This window comes from Erpetoichthys calabaricus, chromosome 2 (genome assembly GCF_900747795.2).
Source record: "Erpetoichthys calabaricus chromosome 2, fErpCal1.3, whole genome shotgun sequence".
NCBI lineage: Eukaryota > Metazoa > Chordata > Cladistia > Polypteriformes > Polypteridae > Erpetoichthys > Erpetoichthys calabaricus.
In genome coordinates this window covers 135,506,728-135,527,270 of record NC_041395.2, presented here as the reverse complement: position 1 = coordinate 135,527,270, position 20,543 = coordinate 135,506,728, and the positions used below count along the sequence as shown (strand labels likewise).

The 20,543-nt window shown below is 38.1% G+C and overlaps 1 protein-coding gene across 1 annotated transcript in view; it reads left to right on the top strand.

The window, feature by feature from the left end:
• Positions 1 to 254: 254 nt before the first annotated feature.
• The window catches only part of aadac (arylacetamide deacetylase), a 33,610-nt gene continuing 13,321 nt past the window's right edge, over positions 255 to 20,543 (top strand). Inside the window, exons 1-3 of the mRNA XM_028792057.2 lie at positions 255 to 628; positions 10,415 to 10,640; positions 15,664 to 15,733. Coding sequence (XP_028647890.1) covers positions 491 to 628; positions 10,415 to 10,640; positions 15,664 to 15,733 — 434 coding nt within the window. The 5' untranslated portion in view covers positions 255 to 490. The remainder of the gene's footprint in view (positions 629 to 10,414; positions 10,641 to 15,663; positions 15,734 to 20,543) is intronic.

The following is a 20,543-nucleotide window of genomic DNA, read 5'->3' as shown; positions in this document are numbered from 1 at the left end:
GCACGACGAAATGTTTATTTAGTGGCAGAGTAAATGGCACTGGGGTGGGCGCGCTATATCGCTCTTGTATAGAAGTTCCATTCTTATCTACAGGTAGGCGTGAATGTTCAGCTGCACCCAGTTTACCACCTTTTGTCGTTTAGCATTCCCTGCAGTACATTCAGATCCAGTAAATCAAAAGTCTACAGGACTTTCGGTCAAAGTGCAACTGGGAAAAAAGGAGCGCACCGGGAGCTGATTAGTCCACTCTCTCAGCCCACGACTCGGTAATCTTGTAGTGCGAGCTCGTGGCCCGTCCAGCATCTTAAAGATCAGATGACATTAACACGTGCTGTGGTATCTGATTGGCTTCCTTCCAGTGAGTGTACAGATCACATTTTGCCCCGGTACGGTCGACTAGTAAATCAGTGAAGATAACAATTTCATTTGGCCTTTGCTCATTTCAGTTTTTTAGGCTGTACTTTATTTTGATTTCCTTTTTCTTTTAAAAATGAGGTCACAACTACTGTGTTTAACTATAGCGCTCGCATTACTGGGCTATTTTGTTTACATGCCAATTCCGGACGACATCGACGAGCCGTGGAAGCTGATGGTTGCGGATTCTTTACTTCGAAGTCTCAATCACCTGGTAGGTTGCCTTTCAAAGTTGCACCTATGGGGAAAAACCTGGACTCATCGGGATTATACCCTAAAGGATTTTATTCTCCAGATGTGGTGCGCGATTCGGTATTGCACTTGTTTATGCAGTAATAAGTTCGGTAACACTTTTGCACTTGTTTATGCAGTAATAAAACAAGCTTTGTGTCGGAGCTATCGGACTGGTAAATGCTTGAGGGAAGTAGCATTAACATGTTAATAATAACACGCGATTATATAATTTAAAATCAAGCTTTATGTATTTAAAATAAGACAACCGTCTAGGTATAACTTTAGAACTGTGCGAAGCCGCCTTGCGTTGTGGAAACTGACAGCTTTAACTACTGATTAATAACTATCAACTGTTAAATACACTTAATGTAAAATCTGTGATAACACTAAGAACATGCACCAATGCTGTTAAAAAATACCTGTCACTGGAACATCAGAGTACCTTTCACAGCTACTTATGTTTAGGTACACTATGAGAGACGAGTGGAAGGTTACGAGGAGGAACTGACCCTGGACGTCACGCCAGATCTCGCGTGTGCGCGCCTATCCACGCTCACTCACCTTTGGCGCAGCATAGATTCGCTAATTCTGCTAAAAACTGCCTCTTAGCTCCAGAGACTTGTGTTTAAGTCACAGCCAAGACGCTGTGCGCGAGCACTTCCAAAGTTTGTGTCAGGTTTGATTCAGGTTCTCTACAACTACTACAATCTCCTTTCATATAGACAAACACGTTATGCTCGTTTGTGCCTGTTAGAAGCGAGTGTGTGTGAGTGAGTGACGCGCAGGCGGACCGTTAGTTCTTGTTTTCCGCTTGATGCTGCTGTGATAAAAGACTCAGCAATAGAACTATGACGGTTCCTAAAAATGAATGTATTTATTACAGGATACAAATTACCTTTAAGTATTACATGAAGAATTAAATTAATGCATTTAATTCAAAGTAACGTTATTGCAATAATGACTGTTGAAACTAGCATCAAGAGTGAGACATCAGAGTTCAGTTAAAGCCAGGAATTAATATCTTATTAAAATGTAGTTAGTCAAAATCCAGGAGCATATCCCCCACTCAGGAGCTAGACTAGGAAACTCTCATCAATACAACAGTAAATAAAAAAGAAAAAAATCATTAACTATTTAATATTTACATGAGTGAACTTGCTGGCTCCTGCCTTGTGCCCTGATCTGCAAGGACAGACTGTGCTCCCTGAAGATCTGAAATGGGTTAAGCAGGTCTGAGAATGTTGTGTTATGTTATTTAATATATTGCAATAACAGACACGAGATTAAGATTTCAGAAATGTTTATTTCTAATCTTAATATGGATTCTTACTAATTTATGTCTAATAAAATCATGTATCATAGTTAATGAAGGAACATGTACAAATGCCAAATTCCTATTTTCTATTGAAATTTATTTTCTAGTTCATTGTCTTCTTCAAAAGTTAGATGGCGCCTTTCCACCAGAAGTTATCAAATCTTTCTGTTTCTGGATGATGGAATTATACAGTATATGTACACCCACACCCTCTTACACTGTGCATACAAAACTGTATAACATGACTGATAATCCTTTTCCTTTACATGGTTTACATGCAGTATGCTGCTTTGGATAAAAATACCAGCCAAATGGATAATTATGTACTAATGAATAAAAGCCAAAATTTTCTACAATGAAATCACCATATTAATAATGTCTGTACTTTAGCCTTCTGAGCAACCATGAAGCATTGCAATTTGCCAAACACACAAAAGCTTGTTAGGTGTACTTTTAGCCAACAATGTCCATGAGGATCAGTGCTTATCTGGTTACCTTTAAAGGGCTTAAATTCCTGAATCAATCTGGCAGGGCTTAAAATAATACAGGCATGCCAATGATGGTGTTTCTGCATTGATTGTTTCTTTATCATGATATGAGTAGAGCAATGCCACAAGATATCTTGTCATGTGATGTCTTGTAGCAATTTCACAGCAACAGTGTAGCCATTTAAAAACAGAATTTTCAGCAGAAGTCAAGGGATGTTATGATAGTAAATTCAACGTTGGTGCCTTAATTAGCCATGATCCAGCATTTCACTTGAGGAATGACATAAGCAAACTATGATAAGTGAGGTTGCCAACACATATTAATTTTTCATATTGGATGCTGTGCTTTACAATACAAATATTGAATTAATATTTTTATTTTGCATGGAAGTAGGAATTTTTTAACCAACAAGAAGGTTCACATAGCATAAACATTGTACTGAATTCTTGCTCTCTGTTTAATACACAATACTACATACATCAGCCGGAATTCTGTACAGTATTGGACACAGTTCATAAGTTTGAGGAAGCCAGATGTAATATTCCAAAAGAATGTACTTTGCAGTTAAGCAAACGATAAAAGGAATGGATTACAGAAGCAAAATGAATTATCAATGAGTGCTTCTTGACGGCACTGACCCCCCAAGTGACAGATAATGGATGCACTGGTTTTCAGTTTTCTTTTAAAAGGATTCAGAAAAATGTGCATTTGTCATGTTACAGCTGGTTACAGTTATGTCTTGTTGCACAGTTTCTCCTGTTAGAGTTTTTGATGAACTCTTGTTCCAATTTTAAAATCTATTTTTGTGAGCTTATGTCATATTAGTCCAGTGAACAAAATGTATTATAGGAGCAAAATTGAATTCAATTTAAATAATAAATGACCATCACAATGTAATGTATAGTAGTGGCAGGGAAAACTCTGGAAGGCACAGTGTTAAATAGAGCTTGTCAGTTTTTTTAATTAAATATCTGTATCAATGTCCGATTACTTAAAGGTACAGGCTGCTATTCAAAGAGACGTTTTTCATCATGCGCTATGTATTCTAGGTGTGTTTTTAAGAAAATAGTAATTGCTTATTTTAGTAATCTATACAGAATTTTCTGTGAAAGAGCTGGTAGAAATTATAATGAGCATTTGTGATTTATAAACTTTTAATTATGCCCTATTGCATTTAGACTCAGAAAAAATAATAAATGCATTAAACAAATAGTTAAAGACACCAATGGCTGACCTGGCATCACATTGAACTGATTTATGCTGTGAGAACAGCTATATACTGGCACTTGATGTGTAAGAGTTCACTTGCACCATGTGACATATGCTTTTTGGCTGCTGACCTTGTACTGTTTCCTGTTTACTCTAAAAATATCATAATATTCAATTTCACTCACATGATTAGCAGATTCACAGGCATTTGCCTCCTGGGATTAATTTATGCTGTGTCCGTGAAACACCTTTGACTGGGACTGAATTACCTGCTGCCTGCTCATTACCTCACTCAGGTATTAAAATAACTTTCTTTGAATAAATAAAAATATTACTTAAAAATGTGCAAAGAATACATGTAGTTTTTATTTTTCTCTGGCTATTAATAGTACAGTGAATTAAATCCACTGTGTATACTGAATAGCTGTAAAACTCTTGTGCTAAAAGGCTGTGTGAAAACTACTGGAAACATAAACTTGAGTTTTCAGCAGTAAGATTCTATTTTTTTGCACTTCTACACTGCATACAATATTGTAATGTATGCTGTGTCCCAAAATAATGAGAAGACTCCCTGGTTCTGGTCTTATTCATATGAATCACTTCTCAAGGGACATGGTGCTTTGAAATAGGAAAAAGAAATATATATATATATACATACAATATATAACATGTACCATGACATGAGCCCACTGAGGGAAGCCTACAGACCCATAGGTACCCATAGCAAAACTGAGTACAGAAAATGAGTAGATGGACATGGATTATTAGGAATAATGGTTCGACCTATATTTTGCACAAGTCAAAACATGTAGGATCTTTTAGTCTTCCTTTCAATCTGTCTATTTTACTTACCTGCACTCACTTAAATAAAATGTCCTATCATTCATCTATTCATCCATCTACTTTCTAACCTACATATTTAGTTCAGATTGCCAGTATCATGAAGTACAAGGCAGAAAACAACCATACAAGGAGTGCAAGTCTATCACAGGCTACACTTACACACACTCACACTCACTCACCATACAGGGCCAGTTTATTGCTAGGTAAGCCTACCTCTGGATGCCATCTGGTGGCACTGTAAGTTTAAAAGACTGTCCATGGTGCCAAAAATGATTTCAGGCTATATCCTAAGAGTAAACCCTGGTCTGTGCTTGTAATGTCCATCTTCTGGCAGGGCTAGTTGGATTCAAAATTGAGAGGAATGATGCCATTATCATCAGTGTACACACACATATATATATAGGATGGGATGCCAGTGTGACGACGCAAGCAAATTTGGACAAGGGACAAGGAAATACATTTTCACACAGCTAGTATACTATAGGCGGCACAGCGGCGCAGTGGTAATGCTGCTGCCTCACAGTAAGGAGACCTGGGTTCGCTTCCTGGGTCCTCCTTGCATGGAGTTTGCATGTTCTCCCCGTGTCTGCATGGGTTTCCTCTGGGTACTCTGGTTTCCTCCCACAGTCCAATGACATGCAGGTTAGGTGCATTGGTGTTTTAGTGAAGAGAAAAAGACTGAGATGATTCAGAAATGTGGAACAAATGGTGAAGGCTGACTGGATGAAAATGTGCCCTGTAATGGAGAGAGTTAGTGGTTGGAGTTTATGCCAGACTACATTAGAAGTTTGAGTGTTTCTCATGTCACCCACAAAGGACATCCAAGACCACAGAGAGTGACAAGAAAGAATCTGTGCAAACCCAATAAATATCAGGTAAAATGGCGATAATGATGATATACATATAAAATAGACACATCAGGAAAGTGTGTTTCTGTAACAAAATGATTTTGTCAAGTACAGCCAACATGTTCTGTGTCACCATTAAAATGAACACGACAAAGAAATCCCAAAGTTATTTTGTGATGGAGTAGCCACTGATGTGACCAGTGCCCTACTAGCCCTAACTCAGAACCTACTGGACTGCTTCCAGCAAAGCAGCTTGCAAATTGTGACTGTGTTTCCTTTGTCCTACAAGACTAAAGATAGTGTAATCTGAAATTTAAATAACTCATCAAAAAGGCGCAAAAGACAAACTAGAAACAGGGGATGGAACCATCAATAAACAACCACAGGTAATGAAACACACAAAGAAGCTAAATCTAAACTTTCCCAGCAAAATGAGAAACATCACCAAACTATCATTAAATGACCTGAAAAGCTCACAAAGTGTCTCCTGTAACCAAATTATTTAAATGCAGAAAGTCTAGTGGTTAAACAAATTCTTTAAATGCAGAAAGTCTAGTGGTTAAACAAATTCTTTAAATGCAGAAAGTCTAGTGGTAACATGATATCGAGTGCATACACACAGGAACTGACAAGCAACTTTGTAATAATAATAATAATAATACATTTTATTTATATAGCACCTTTCCCATGCTCATGGTGCTTCACAGAGTCTTGTAACATTGGATACAAATGTTTTCCTGAATAGAACAATAAAACAGATAACAAAGCATTAAATAGAATAAAGGACAATAAACCAGAGTAAAATTCTGAATTCAATACTAAAAGAAAAACCTAACAAATCACCTAATTTGTGATATAACAGACGCACAAATTATCTTGAACACCTAGACAGAGAGGTAAACTGAAAGAAAGGGCAGAATGTTAAGCTGAAAGCCTTCCTAAATAGATGAGTTTTAAGTTGTTTTTTAAGAAAATGGATGGAGTCAGCTGATCGAATTAATTTCGGGATGTCATTCCAAAGTCTGGGTGCTATGGAGCTGAAGGCCCTGTCACCCATAGAGTGCAGGTTAGTGTGAGGCACAACAAGATTACCAGAATCAGAGGACCTTAGTAGGCGAACAGGAGCATAGTGATTTAGAAGGTCACTGATCTAGTCCGGTGCAAGGCCATTTAAAGCTTTGTAGGTTATTAATAGAATTTTATATTCAATCCTGTAAGACATAGGGAGCCAGTGAAGGTGAAGCAAGATGGTTGTGATGTGCTCGCTGCTGCTGGTTCATGTAAGGACTCTTGCAGCAGAGTTTTGAATCAACTGGAGCTGTGATATAAGAAGGGGCACCTGCCAACAGCGAGTTACAATAATCGATGCAGGATGTGATAAAAGCATGGACAAGTTTCTCAGCATTAGAAAAGGAGAGGAATGAGCAAACACGGGTCACGCTTGGGTCACAGATTTGCACAGAGACACAGGAGGTTGTAGAAAAGAAAGGAACTTTATTCAAAACACTGCAAACAAACATTTGTCTCTTTTCAAAAGTTTAAACATGCTCCTCCATGACAATTCAGAGATGACAGTTTCCCCAGGAGGAGAGAATGTCTGGGAGAGGGGTAAGGAGAAGCAAGAAAAAAGTTTTAAGCAACTGAGAGAAGCCCGTACAGGCTTTTTGACAAGGCGGAGTACCGCGCGGGAGGCAGATTACGCGACAGAGCCGGCCAGAATGGAAAGGAGAAATGTGAAGGTAGTCTGTCTATGTTTCCTAGGGGTTTCCTAGGGTTTTTCCCAGGGGCATCTGTGTCTTTTTGGGGGTACGATTAGCTTCGCAGCTCACAATATGTTGCGGAGGTTAAAGTAAGAAAGTTTCCTAATGTGGTTTATGTGGGTGGAATAAGAAAGGGAGGAATCAAAAATGACACCAAGATTCCTTGCAACAGAAGAAGGTCTGATGAGATCACCATCAAGAGTGACTGAAAAGGAGCTCATTTTCTTAAGTAGCACTTTAGTGCCAATTTGCAGTAGTTCAGTTTTGTTGCAATTTAATTGCAAAGAGTTCTGCCTCATTCAGGTTTTAATTTCACTGAGGCAAATTGTGAGCTAAGAAAACTCTGATGAAGTTGCACTTTTGACATTGAAATAGAGTTGAGTGTCATCTGCATAAAAATGATAGCCCAGTCCATAGCTATGAATAATATGACCAAGGGGAAGCATATAAATACAGAAGAGAAAAGGGCAGAGAACAGAGACCTGAGGAACTCCTGGTGTGACTGCGGCTGAGCTGGATCTGCTATTGCCAAGACTAACAAACTCTTGCCTGTCAGTCAGGTAGGACTTGAACCACTGGAGGGCAGTGCCAGAGATACCCAGCATGTTCTCCATTCTGGACAGTAGAATGTCATGTCTGACCGTGTCAAATGCTGCACTGAGGTCTAACATAATTAATATGCTGGTTTGTCCAGAGTCTGCTGTCATAAGCAAATCATTCGTTACCCAAAGAAGAGCAGTTTTACAGCTTTGCTGCGCACTGACACCAGACTGAAAGGGCTCCATCAAATTATTAGAGGTTAAGTAATTGGTGGGCTGGGAGGCTACAACACGCTCAAGAACTTTTGACAGAAAAGGTAAGTGGGAAATTGGCCAAAAATTGTTAAGATCGTCACCATCAAGACCAGACTTTTTTAACATGGGGGTTACAGAAGCGATTTTAAAAGTGGCTGGCACAAACCCAGTGTCAAGGGATGTATTGATTATTGTCGTAATAGTTGGGATTATGGCATGAAGGCAGGATATAAGAAGTGTGGTGGGGATGGGGTCCAGTACACAAGTAGTTGGCCTCCTCTTACAAAGCAGGTCATTAACAAATGCCGATGTGACTGGTGAAAATTTAGAAAAGGAGCTGGGTGGAGTGGGAAGACAGGGAAGGATATAAATGGATAATGGATTTATGTTAGTTGAATTATTTAGATCTTTAATTTTATTGCAGAAAAAGTGGAGAAATTTTTCACAGACTTCAGTAGAGGAGGTAATTGGGCCAGATGCAGGTTGAAGTAATTTATTAACTACAGAGAATAAAACCCTCAGGTTATCATGGCCACTTTCTATTATTCTGCCATAATGTGTGTTCTTAGCTGTAGTTACTGCATCCCTGTACACCCTTTGATGGTCAGAGAAAGCCTGGATGTGAACGGTGAGGCCAGTCTTACATGACATTCTCTCAAGACATAGGCCAGTTGCTTTCATAGATCGTAGCTCTGAATTATACCATGGAGCTGAACGCTTAAAGGAAACCTCCTTATGTTTTAAAGGAGCTGTTTTATCGAGTGCTGAATGAAGGGCTGAGTTATCGTGGTCAACAAGACTATCTAGTGTTGATGGAATAGGTGAAGACAGAAAAAGATCAGAAATGGATCCAGCAAGAACAGAGGGACAGATATTGTTAAGGTTTCGGAAAGAAATTTGACATTTACGGGTAAGAGGAGGGAGAGGTAATGAGACAGTGAAAAGCACTGCTTTATAGTCAGAGAGTCCCAAATCACTGCTATAAGTGTTGCCGACAGATAATCCAGATATGCAGATCAGGTCCAGTATATGACCCCCAGAGTGGGTGGGAAAATCAACATACTGCGCTAAGTCAAAACAGTCCAGTAAGGATAGGAATTAATTTCTCAGTTTACATATAGTAATGTCAATATGGATGTTAAAATCGCCAAGAAGAATGACTCTCTGGGAAAGTGAACTTAAGTGGGTTAATAATTCAGTCAGATCAGATAAAAAAACTCATTGTATTTCAGGGGACAATAGACAGCAATAAGTGACATAGGACCAGATTTTGTTATTAGCTTAAGAGCCAGACACTCGAAAGACAATGGACCGTCAATGGAAATTCTTTTGATGTTTAACTTCGATCTAGCAATTACTGCGACTCCTCCACCTTGTCTTGAGCTGCGAGGCTCCGTGAAGTGAATGCATCCAGGTGGGGTCACTTCCATGACAGATGTAAAATCATTTGGTTTTTGCCAACTTTCTGTTAAGCATAGCAAGTCAATGTTTGAGTCTGTAATGAATTCTGATAGCACCAGTGCTTTGCCATTAAGAGATCTTGAGTTAAACAATGCAATATTAGCCGATATGGGTTCATTGTGCACAGATCCATGACCAGAGTTTATTTTAACATATTGCAGATTTGGCACACTGACACTCCTATTTCCAAAGCCATGAGTAGGATGGCATATTCCTGAGCAAATGCTGCTGGTGAACTTTCCATCCGCAGTCCGGCTGTGGCGGCGACCTGACCCGCAATGTAAATATTTCGGGCACTGCACAATACCATTGTCTTTTAGGACATTCCAGTCTGACCATTTGCTGTTTAATATGAAGGAGTTTGTCACAAGAGTATTTTAGCATATTGGAGAGCAATACTTATCTGACAGTAGCAGAGAAGCAGCACAGCACAGCAGAGAAGGTGAGACGGGAGGATGGGTGGCGCAGATGAGCAGCAAGCAGCAGAAAAAGTATAGTAGGAGATATTACAAAATGCACATGAAGATACCAAAATTTGGAGGTTCCAACATACAGCCACATACGTATAATGCTAGGTATTACAGACGGGGATCGCCCAGAGCCGCATCCAGCTGGGTGAAAAACTCCAGATAATTTCTTAGTCATTAAGCATGTATAGAAGGAATCGAGAGCAATCCAGTGTATAAATTATAATCAAGAAGACAGAGTTTAAAAAGAGAGACCATCACCGGCTCATAGATCGTCACGGTGCAAAGAAATGTCCATAGAGCTCGTCAAGTGTGCTACAGAAAGATTTGGTTGTAAGAGCCAAAGTGAGCAGAAGCTGGCATGTACTGTCATGATGTTACAGTAGTTTGTCAACTAAGAAAAAAAACACAGTGATTACTTGAAATTGTCAACTAATAAGGTTAGAAAAAATAAAATCCTAAACTTTAATTACAAAACAGTACATTTGGATTATACATATCATCAGATTAATGTGTTTTATGTAAAAGGGAATTCCTGGTAAGAGTTGCTGGATCAATTTGCCTTTCTTTTGTTTTTTAGGGGAATGTTGCTGAACTATTGGGGCTGAAGCACTACATGGATATTATGTGGTTTTTCACTTTTGCTGAACAGGCAGCTGTAATTTCTGATGACAAGGTGAAAGTTACAGAATCAATGTTTCATGAGGTCCCAGTTATTGTGTATGAACCCATGCAGAAAAAAAATGAGGAGCTCAGAAGGGCAATAATTTACATTCATGGTGGTGGTTGGTGTTTGGGCAGTGCAAGTGAGTATTCTAAAATTTCTCTTTATTACAGTATCTAATACTTTGTTAAAGTCACAGTTGGCACAGTTGTTTACAACGTGTGCAGGTCAAGGCCACTTAGAATGTCAGACTGTACTCCTGAGGAAAGTTTTTTCATTTCCTGGCAAATCATCCCCCCTGTCAAATTCACTTTTATTACTTCATGCCCCTGTAACTTCTTTGCTAAAAACACTATATATATTGTATCTTTAAAGATGGAGGCACCAGCATGACATCTTTTCACACCCTGAAAAGTTCTTTATTAATTTCTGGCTCAAAGCCTCTTTAAAGTTTGTCCAGCTTTAAACATTTTCAGAAGCATTGCAGTCACTTCTGCAATGAAAGGTGGTCCAGTTTCATTACAGGGACATCTAGCTTAAGCAGTAGTATAACCCAGTTTAGCAGCACTCCTGAGTCTTCAAACACATCTCTCCTGCTGTCTTTCTTTTATAAAGGACACGATAACCGGCCCTCAACAATGAAAAGGCAATATGGCCCCAACTCTCTTCATCTGGAAACTAGGTTCTATTTTGTATTAACCACTGGATGTGTTGGCATTTTATCAGTCCCCTTTGGGCCTCACACTCTTTCTCTACTGTCCTGAGATAAATTGCTATGGAGGCAAGGCACCCACTGCAGTTAGATGGCTTATCACAGGTAGCTGTCTTGCCATGCTGGCATGCGTAGTCCTATTATCATTGTCATTTTGATTCTCTTTCCTAGATTAGATTGGATTAGATCCTTATATGGTCTTATGTCTGTTGCCTCCAAAGGAGGTAAGAAGGAAAAATAAAGAGTAACATGGTTAAGAAGTGAACATTGAGCTGAGGAATGGCATGACAGTCAATCTCAGAAAAGGAGTGTCAGGAGAGTCCAGCACTATAGTATCATTCCTTTAGTTCGCTAGGCTAAAGGAACTGATCTTCGTCAGTATGAGGTTTTATAGTGCCTATAAAAAATATTCTCTATCTTGGAAGTTTTCATATTTTACTGATATAAAACATATAAATCACAATGGATTTAATTTGGCTTTTTTGACACACTGAACAACAGAAAAATACTCTTTAGTTCCAAATAAAACAGATCTCTGGAAAATGGTGTAAATTAATTACAAATATAAAATACAAGGTAATTGATAACATAAGTATTCAGTCTCTTCAAGTAAGTTCTAAGTAAGTGCACCTTTGGCAGCCATTACAGCCTTAAGTCTGTGTGGACATGTCTCTATCAGCTTTGCACATCTGGATACTATATTTTCCGCATTCTTCTTTGCAGAAATACTCAGGTTGTGTCAGTTTGCATGGGAAATGTGCATAAACAGCACTTTTCAAGTCCAGCTACAAATTCTGAATTGGACTGAAGCCTGGACTCTTACTTGGCTATTATAGGATGTTAACATTGTTGTTTTTAAGCCATTTCTGTGCAGAGGCGTGACCACGGGGGAGCTGGGGTGGGCACTGCCCCCCCAGAGACAAGCCGTGCCCCCCCCTGCAAAATGCTCTGTCTGCCCAATGAAAACTCTGGAGAAGAATAACATTTGATTTTCAAAACTGAGTTGCTTTCCAATCAGCCCGTTTGAATTTGGGGTGTATCCGTCAGTGTCTCCTCTTCTAGACAGGCACCGTACTGCTCACAGTTCACTTCGCCGCACATTTTGCAGCACGTTTTGAACCTGTTGACCACATTCTTTAATTAAAACAGGGTATACGTTCCATTCTTCTTTTATTTTCTGGTTGGTAACACCAAAGGCTATGCATAGGTGGCTTATTAAAAAGCAGACATCTTCAACCTCTGTCCTTCCGCAAGCTGCTGGCTCCATGGTTGAGCCAGCACTGCTGCTACCAACACGGAGCACAGCGCACCCATGTCGGGAACTGAAACTCCATAAGATGTAGATAAGCCTACACAATCCTCCAGCTCTGCACCCGTGTCGGGTACTCCAAACCTCTGCCTTCAACAAAATATACAGTCTGGTCTGCCTGACTTAAATATGGATAGCCCATCCCAGCCCATTTTAATTAATTATCCCAAGCGCACATTCGGAAAGACACTCAGATGTTTTAGTGCAAGCTGGTATCAGTCTCGACCATGGCTTGAATATTCTGTTGTCCGTGATGGCAGCTTTTGCTTTGCCTGCCATAAATTTAGCGTTTCCAATTCGGACCGCGAGAACATATTCACCAAACACGGCTACACTAATTGGAAAAAAGCTCTACAAAAAGACGGTGGCGGCTTCCACAAGCACTCATCATTGGTGTGTCTTCAGCTGCATGCGGAAGCTCTTTCTCTACTTTGAACCGCATTCTCACTCCACTCCGCTGAACAATGCTGCATTCAAGGAAGAGAAATTTGGTCATTCTGGCACTTAGAAAAACATCACAGAAAATCTAGACATGAATGAATTTATTTTCAGAATTTGCCAAGAGTAACCGCAGACTGGTCCTGTAGATAATATCCAGGTTAAACACTGGAAACTGATGTCCTATAGCCTCCCATGACTACAATAAGCCACGTTTCTGTTCTTGCTCTCATACGTTGTATACATTTGACTTTATTGATATTTACCTTGTAGATGTAGTTCTATATTTGTTCACAAAAAATAATAATACAAGTTCCATTGCCTCTGTTAATTTCTGTTGAACAATAGGTTATGATTTATGCCACAATTTTTGTTTTTATATGTTATACTGTATAAAACTATGTTGTTATTATTATTTGACCCCCCTACAAAAATGGGGATGGATGGATGCATATTTTTTGCCCCCCCAGACAAGCCAAATGCCCACCCACACATGATGTTCTGGTCACACCTCTGTTTCTGTGTAGCTTTGGCTTTATGTTTTAGATCATTGTCTTGCAGGACATAAAATCTTCTACCAAGGCATTTTTGGACTATATCAGGTTCTCCTCCAGGATTTCCCTGTATTGTGCTGCATTCATTTTACCCTTTACCCTCACAGGCCTTCCAGGGGCTTTCTGCAGAGTAGCATACTCACAGCCTGATGCTGCCACCCCCATGCTTCAAGAATGGGATGGTAGGTTTTTGATAAAGTGCGGTGTCATCCTCTATAGTTTATAACGGAGTTATAAGAGGTCCTTTGGTGGCATCCTTCACTAGTCTTCTTCTTGCACGAACATTGTGTTTTTGTCGATAGCCTGCTTTAGACAGATTTACAGCTGTGCCACATTTTTTCATTTCTTTATGACTGGATATTTTCTTGTAGCCATCTTGTGACTTGTGCTTTCCAAATCACCTTTTCCCAAAGATGCTTGCAGTGTTCTTTTTGTCTTCGTTGTGTAGAATAGGCCATGATACTGACTCACCACAAATTGGACCTTCCATATAAGCTGCATTTATACTACAATCAATTGAAATACCTTGACTATAGACATGTAATGTCCATTAAAAACCAACTGCCTGCACCAATGATGTTAGGTGTATTATAGTATATTATAGTAATTCAATCAATTATTTACCCCAATCATTTATTTAATGTTTTATATTTGTACTTAAGTTAGATCTCTTTGAAGAGTTCTGTTTTTGCTTCTGTTTTAATGTGTCAAAAAAGCTAATTTACACAATGTTGTGTAACAATAAAATGTTAACACTTCCAAGGAGGTGAACACTTTTAATAGGCACTATATATACTAAAGTCTGTTGTTCTGAGAAGCAACCTGAAAAGCAAAATAACATTCTCACTGGACATATACTAAATCACAAAACAGCTCTGGAAAGGGCATGTGCCCATTTGCCTATCACAGGGCCCACTCAGGGAACACTCACACTAACCAAGACACTGACGTACAAGTTTCTTAGGATGTATCAGTAAAATCAGATTGCCTGGAGAAAAAAATGCAGTCACATTGAGAACATGCCATCTATACAAAGACAACAACATGACATCATCTAACTAAGGATGCTAAATCTGTGAAGTTGTAGTACTAGCATCACCACTGTGGCCCCTAGTATCTAACTCTATACAATCTAGCCTAGTATTTATCTCTATAAAATTAAGATTGGTCAGTTTAGAACACAGAACTGTTTATGAAGATCTTTCAAGGTCTGTGTTCAATTATAAGATGAAGATACACCTCTTCTATATTCCATTGAAAATTTACATTCCTTAATTTACACCTAAAATATCATGCTTTACATAGTCACTATCAACATTTGCCCTTTCTTTTTATGTCCCTGTTCCACTGGTATTACTGTGCTGTCTGTCTATGACTGCTTTTGTTGCTTTTCTATGAATTGTTCACTCACTCACTCACTTTCCATCAGCTTCACCTGGTGAGGCTTAGAATTAAGGTTGACCATGACAAATCAGACCATATTTCTATGGCTCCTGGAATTTCCCTGTGCTGCCATATTAGTTAAGAGATTACATCTTCATGCATATCTTTGATCTACACCTGTACTTTGTAGGAGAGATACCATGAGGCCAAACTACTAAGACATATTCCTAAAAATTCAGTGGAATAATGGCTCTAGTCTAAGGTCTTCCTACATGATCATTCTCCTCACCACATCTCCTTTACCGTTAGTCATGAACAAAACCCCAAGGTAGATGGAGAGGAATGTGACCTCAGATGTGGTTCTCATCCCGACTACATTATACATGGCTATTAACTATTCCAGTATATGCTAGAGATCACACTCATAGACTGAGAACAATATTATTAGCAAATTAAAGGTGCAATATTCAGTTCCTCATACAGGATACTTTCCAAGCCTCAGCAGCACATTTTCATCCATTTTTTTGAACCTGCCTTTTAATTTCTGAATGAAATGGAGGAAGAATCTATCCTAGTAGCATTGGAAGCAAAATTGGAAGCAGTGTGTGTCTGGCCAACCATCCACTTAACAGGTTATTTTCAAACACTAACTATGTTCAGTCCCAAGACAACCTAGAGTTACCACTTAAGGTAACAAGAGTAAAGTGTAAACTCCACATAGAGAGCAGACCTGCTAAAGCTGCCATTTTGTTTTTCATTCTTTTTTAAGAGATGGCTCCCTATGATCTCCTGTCTCGACGGACAGCTGCAGAGCTGAATGCTGTTGTAGTATCAGTCGAGTAAGTACTGAATTATTTGTCCTCTAGATGTTTGCAGATACATTTTTAAAGAATGTTTAATTTTTCCCTGTCAAATTGTAGGTGGAAAATATGAATTAAATAATGGTTATTTTCTGCAGATTTTCTGAGATTTTTAAGAGGTAAAAATGAAATTACACTGGATAGACAGTCAGCTCCCAGGTAGGAGACAATAAATTCTTTTGGGATAAAGTAAAACATGACTTTAAAAGCGTAAAACAAATGTGAATTCCGTAAACAAAAGAACCATTTTATTTCTATTCTGAATGTGACTGCATTTTTGGTTTAACTGAATGCTAAGCATTGCTCATTAGTGCCACTGCTACTTTTATACCCACTCAAGGACTGGAGGTGAATTGGCAGGGACAATATGGGAATATGCATTATAATGTAATGATGTGAATAAGGTATTGGATCTATTGGAAACCCCATAGAAGAACTGGCTGTCAATGAAATAAAGAATCAGAATCACATAACTGTGTTTAGAAAGTGCATTCTTCATGTTTCTAAGAAAGTGCTAATGAGAAGACTATAGAGTACGAGGCCACGCAGATCCTAATTGAGCATCCAGAGTGTTTTATGGGACTATGAGCTTTCAAGAGGGCAAGATAATAGCCTCTGACCTATAGCCAATAAATGTCAAGAAACGTACACAATGTTTTGCTAATTTTATTGTGGAATAACACAAATTATCAAATTCTTTACCAATAAACCAATCTGTCCAATTAAAAAAAGAAACAGAAATAATGCTTACGATTTGCAATTCCTACAAGGTATTGTAGGCCTTGTGTAAATGTTTGCAGATTTTGCTTAAAACCTCTTAAGGTCCCTGAAAAGGGAACTGATTCCAGGAATAATATGTAGATGATTTATAACCATAAATGTGCTAAAGGAGTGAGATCACAGAATGATTGTCTCTGGTAACTATCCAGGAAAATTTTGACAACTTAGCAATATTTCAAAATTCCCTCAAAATACCATGATTTGGAAGATATGCATCTTCAAAATGTATAACCCTATATGAACTTTAAAATGTCTAATAAACTATTCACCTGTGCCAAAATGAATATCTACCACCCAGTATCAGGATCTTGATAGATTTTTCACAATTCAAATTTCCAAATTAAACTTTTAAGACAGTTTGGTGGAATTCCATGGAATTCTCTGCACTCCCTGGGCCAATAAACACTTTCATTCTATTTTTTCTTGATGAATCATTGCAGAAATACCATTTGGTTCACTTTCTCCTAAGGCTTCAATGCTACTTATTAATTGTCAAGAGTATTTTCCCTCTAATGCTTTGCTTCTGCCTTGGAAATTGTTTACTTAAGCCTGTACAGTAGCCCAGACTTTGATTAACAACATCTTTGACGCTCCACCCCTGTCAGATTTGCAAAGACTAACTGCAACATTTGTTACTGATTATCTCATGGTGAGGAAACAGGCAATTAATGGGTAGGCAATTTTTTTTCCTGATTTTTCTACATTTATCTCCTTTAAATGGGGTGTGGAACATTATTCCTATAGCTCAAAAATATTTTTATTGAGTTATTTCTTAAAAGTATTGTTATTTCACAAAAGAATTGCATTATTTAGCAAAGATACTGTTTGCTGCTGTGGGTAATATCATGCAAGTATGTGCTTTGGTTATTTAGTGACTGCTGCTGAGGGAAAGATTAAGCATGCACAAAGAGTGCAATCAAGTGACAAACTGAAAAGACATAATAGGAATACTGCACATTTAATTTTTAATCAGATTAAAGTTTAGCAAGCTTGGTACATATGTTTTAATATAGGTGAAATGGTAGTGCAAAGCTAGCACTCCTGCCTCATAGCACCAGAGTCTGCATGGAGTTTGCACATTCTCCCTATGTATTTACTGATTGATTGGTACACTGAATACTGGACATGTGTCAGTATAGCTTTGCAATTCATGTGTTGCTTTTATGTTTTGTGAAGTAAATTACATCCATCCCCTTTTTCCATCCACAACTCGAGCCCCCAAAGATTTGTGATAGGAACACTGGCCACTGCACCATCAGATCACAATGTTTCAAAATGTATATAGCAACTAACTGGGCTAAAACTAAACTGATATTTTATGTTTAGATTGCTGTAACTGGATTGCACTTAGCAAACCATTTTTTTTTTCTGTTTCACTCTGCAACTGAGCCCAGCAAAGAACTGGTGCACACTCCACCTCAGTTGATTCTTGCCTTACACCAATAATAATCACTGGCTTGATGCAGCTCTAAACTGGGCAGATTTAATGTAACTGTCAGCACATGCAGGATTACCTATATACTAACAATATCTGTTCAGTTCTAATCACTCACCCTCACTGGCTGTCATCAGATGACCAGAGCATGTGTGTGCACAATGATTCTGACAGCAGCTGGTAATATCTTTGTGAAAAAACAAAATACTTTAACATTACTGCAAAATATTACACTATATTTTTTCTTTTGAAAGGCATGAATAAGCTGCCATAAACAAAATCTTATTTTACACAACTTAAAGTTTTTAATTTTTCTGACTAGGGGTCCACATTTTAATCACATTTTATATTTGATAGTTGACTCCCTTTGCTTGGCTGATAATTTGAAAAAAAGAAACATCCTGCTTTAATAACATAGAAAATAATAATGTCATGTTATGAACATTAACATTAGTAGTTTTATATACTTTTTTGTTTACAAATAAGAGCATATATATATATATATATATAATTAAGAGTCAGCTGCATGTGCAACCCAGTAACTGGCAGGTTGACATCCAAGAGCAGCCGCTCTGATTGCAACAGTGTTCTAGATATGCTCAGGCAGGAGCAGACTGGGTCTCAAAACCGGCCCGGGTATCCTTCAATGAGTGAGGTGACGAGGTCAACCCACTCGGCCCATTAGTCATTGTAATTTTCTTATAATTTGTGATGAGTATGCGGCTCGCTACTTGTTATGAGCCTATGAATGAACTCTATCTAAACTGTTGCCAAACTTAATCTGTACACTGTTGTTTAGACACAACTTAAAATTTGATGACATACTTAGAAATAAAATGTAATGAAAAATAAAAATTTAGTAACATGGCTTACACATTATTAGAGTACATGTCCAATGCCATGTCCAAGTGCCAGTACACTAGTAGGCTAGTAGCTGCTCATTTACAATGGAATAAATTATAACCGAGGTTATAATGAAAACCTCACATGATTGAAATGTTCCATTAACTTAACGATAAACTATAAATGTTCTGTCCTAATATGAAAAATTCCTATCCTTTGCTTTATAACTTTATTTCATCATACTAATAATCGCAGCTGAAAACCACTAATTATCACTCATGCCGATGACCAGAGAACAACAAAATGCATAATACATAAACTAAACTAATTATTAGTACTGAAGAATTTATATCCTAGATTTGAGATAAAATAAATTCCAATAATGTACTGTATATGCTAACTAAAATGTAGCGGTATCAAAACAGAAATCGGCAAAAGGCAGTTCTGACCAAATTTTTCGCTGCAACATTGTGTACTGACAACTAAAACAACTTGATGACGTAATACGGTATATTATATAGGACTATATAAATCACAATACCGGACAGATAATGTTTAGTAGTGTAGAAAATTAATTTTAATCTCAAACAGTAACCAGTACATAAAATTTATTTCATGAAATGGCCAGCCCATGACCAGACCAGAGTCCGCGGCCAACCGGGCATTGCCCAAATGCCCTAATGGCCAAACCGCCCCTGTGCTCAGATAGCCTTTTTTATGTTCCTCATTGACTGCACTTACCATGTACATGTGAAACATGCTATCAAGGCCTAATTCATTGAGGTGGATAAATGAGTGACCATAATTTATCAAGTGTAATCATGAACACACACAACCATCTTCTCTGTGATACCACATTGCTTCATGACAGCAGTTTGTTTTTGTGTAAGGCTGTCAGACGTACTGTATGTTTGGTTATAACGTTTGTGGTTGTAGTAGGCCTACGACTGAATTAATCTGCCAGTCTTGTACTGGAGTGCTATTATTATATAAGCTCTAAGTACATCCAGAAAATCAATTGTAAGTGTGAGCTTATTGACTATGGCTAGCTGGGATTCTAGTTCGTGTATCTTCTCAATAAAATATTTCCTACATGGATGGTGGCAGAGCCTGTACATTGACTGGCTGCTGAATGTACTTGTTGTCAACCACATTACTCCCTAACATATGTTGTTCTTTCATTGTACACACTATCTGTGCGATTTTCTGTGAATACCACTCATTAAAGTATTTCTTTACCCATTCTGCCATTATGGTACATTGCTGCTATACAACTTTGCAAACACCTTGCTAGTTTTGTATGTTTTGTAGTTTGCATGCTTTTGTGTTTTAGCATAATTTGCTGTGAATTTCCTCACACTTTCAGTCTAAATGCTCCCACACTGAGCTATGTTCAGCACATTTTTTGCTCTAGTTGTCCATTCTGCTCCAGATTAGATGTAAAACAATCTGACGTGTAGCTTAAATACTGCTTTCATGTGTCTATTTTAATAAACAATATGGCTAATAGGAGATCTGTATCAGCCAATTAAATTTTTCCAACGCCTATTTAAATAAGTCAAATTATCAATAAGATTATTTAATTTAAACTCTTAATGCAAGTTACCCCAAAATGGCTAACTGTTTACATCCCTAATTCAGACAAATTATTTGAATTGTTATTTCCAGTGTATCAGGACTCTATGATGAATCTGTTGCCAAAGCTTTGAAATTTTGTGTTAAGACAAGAGT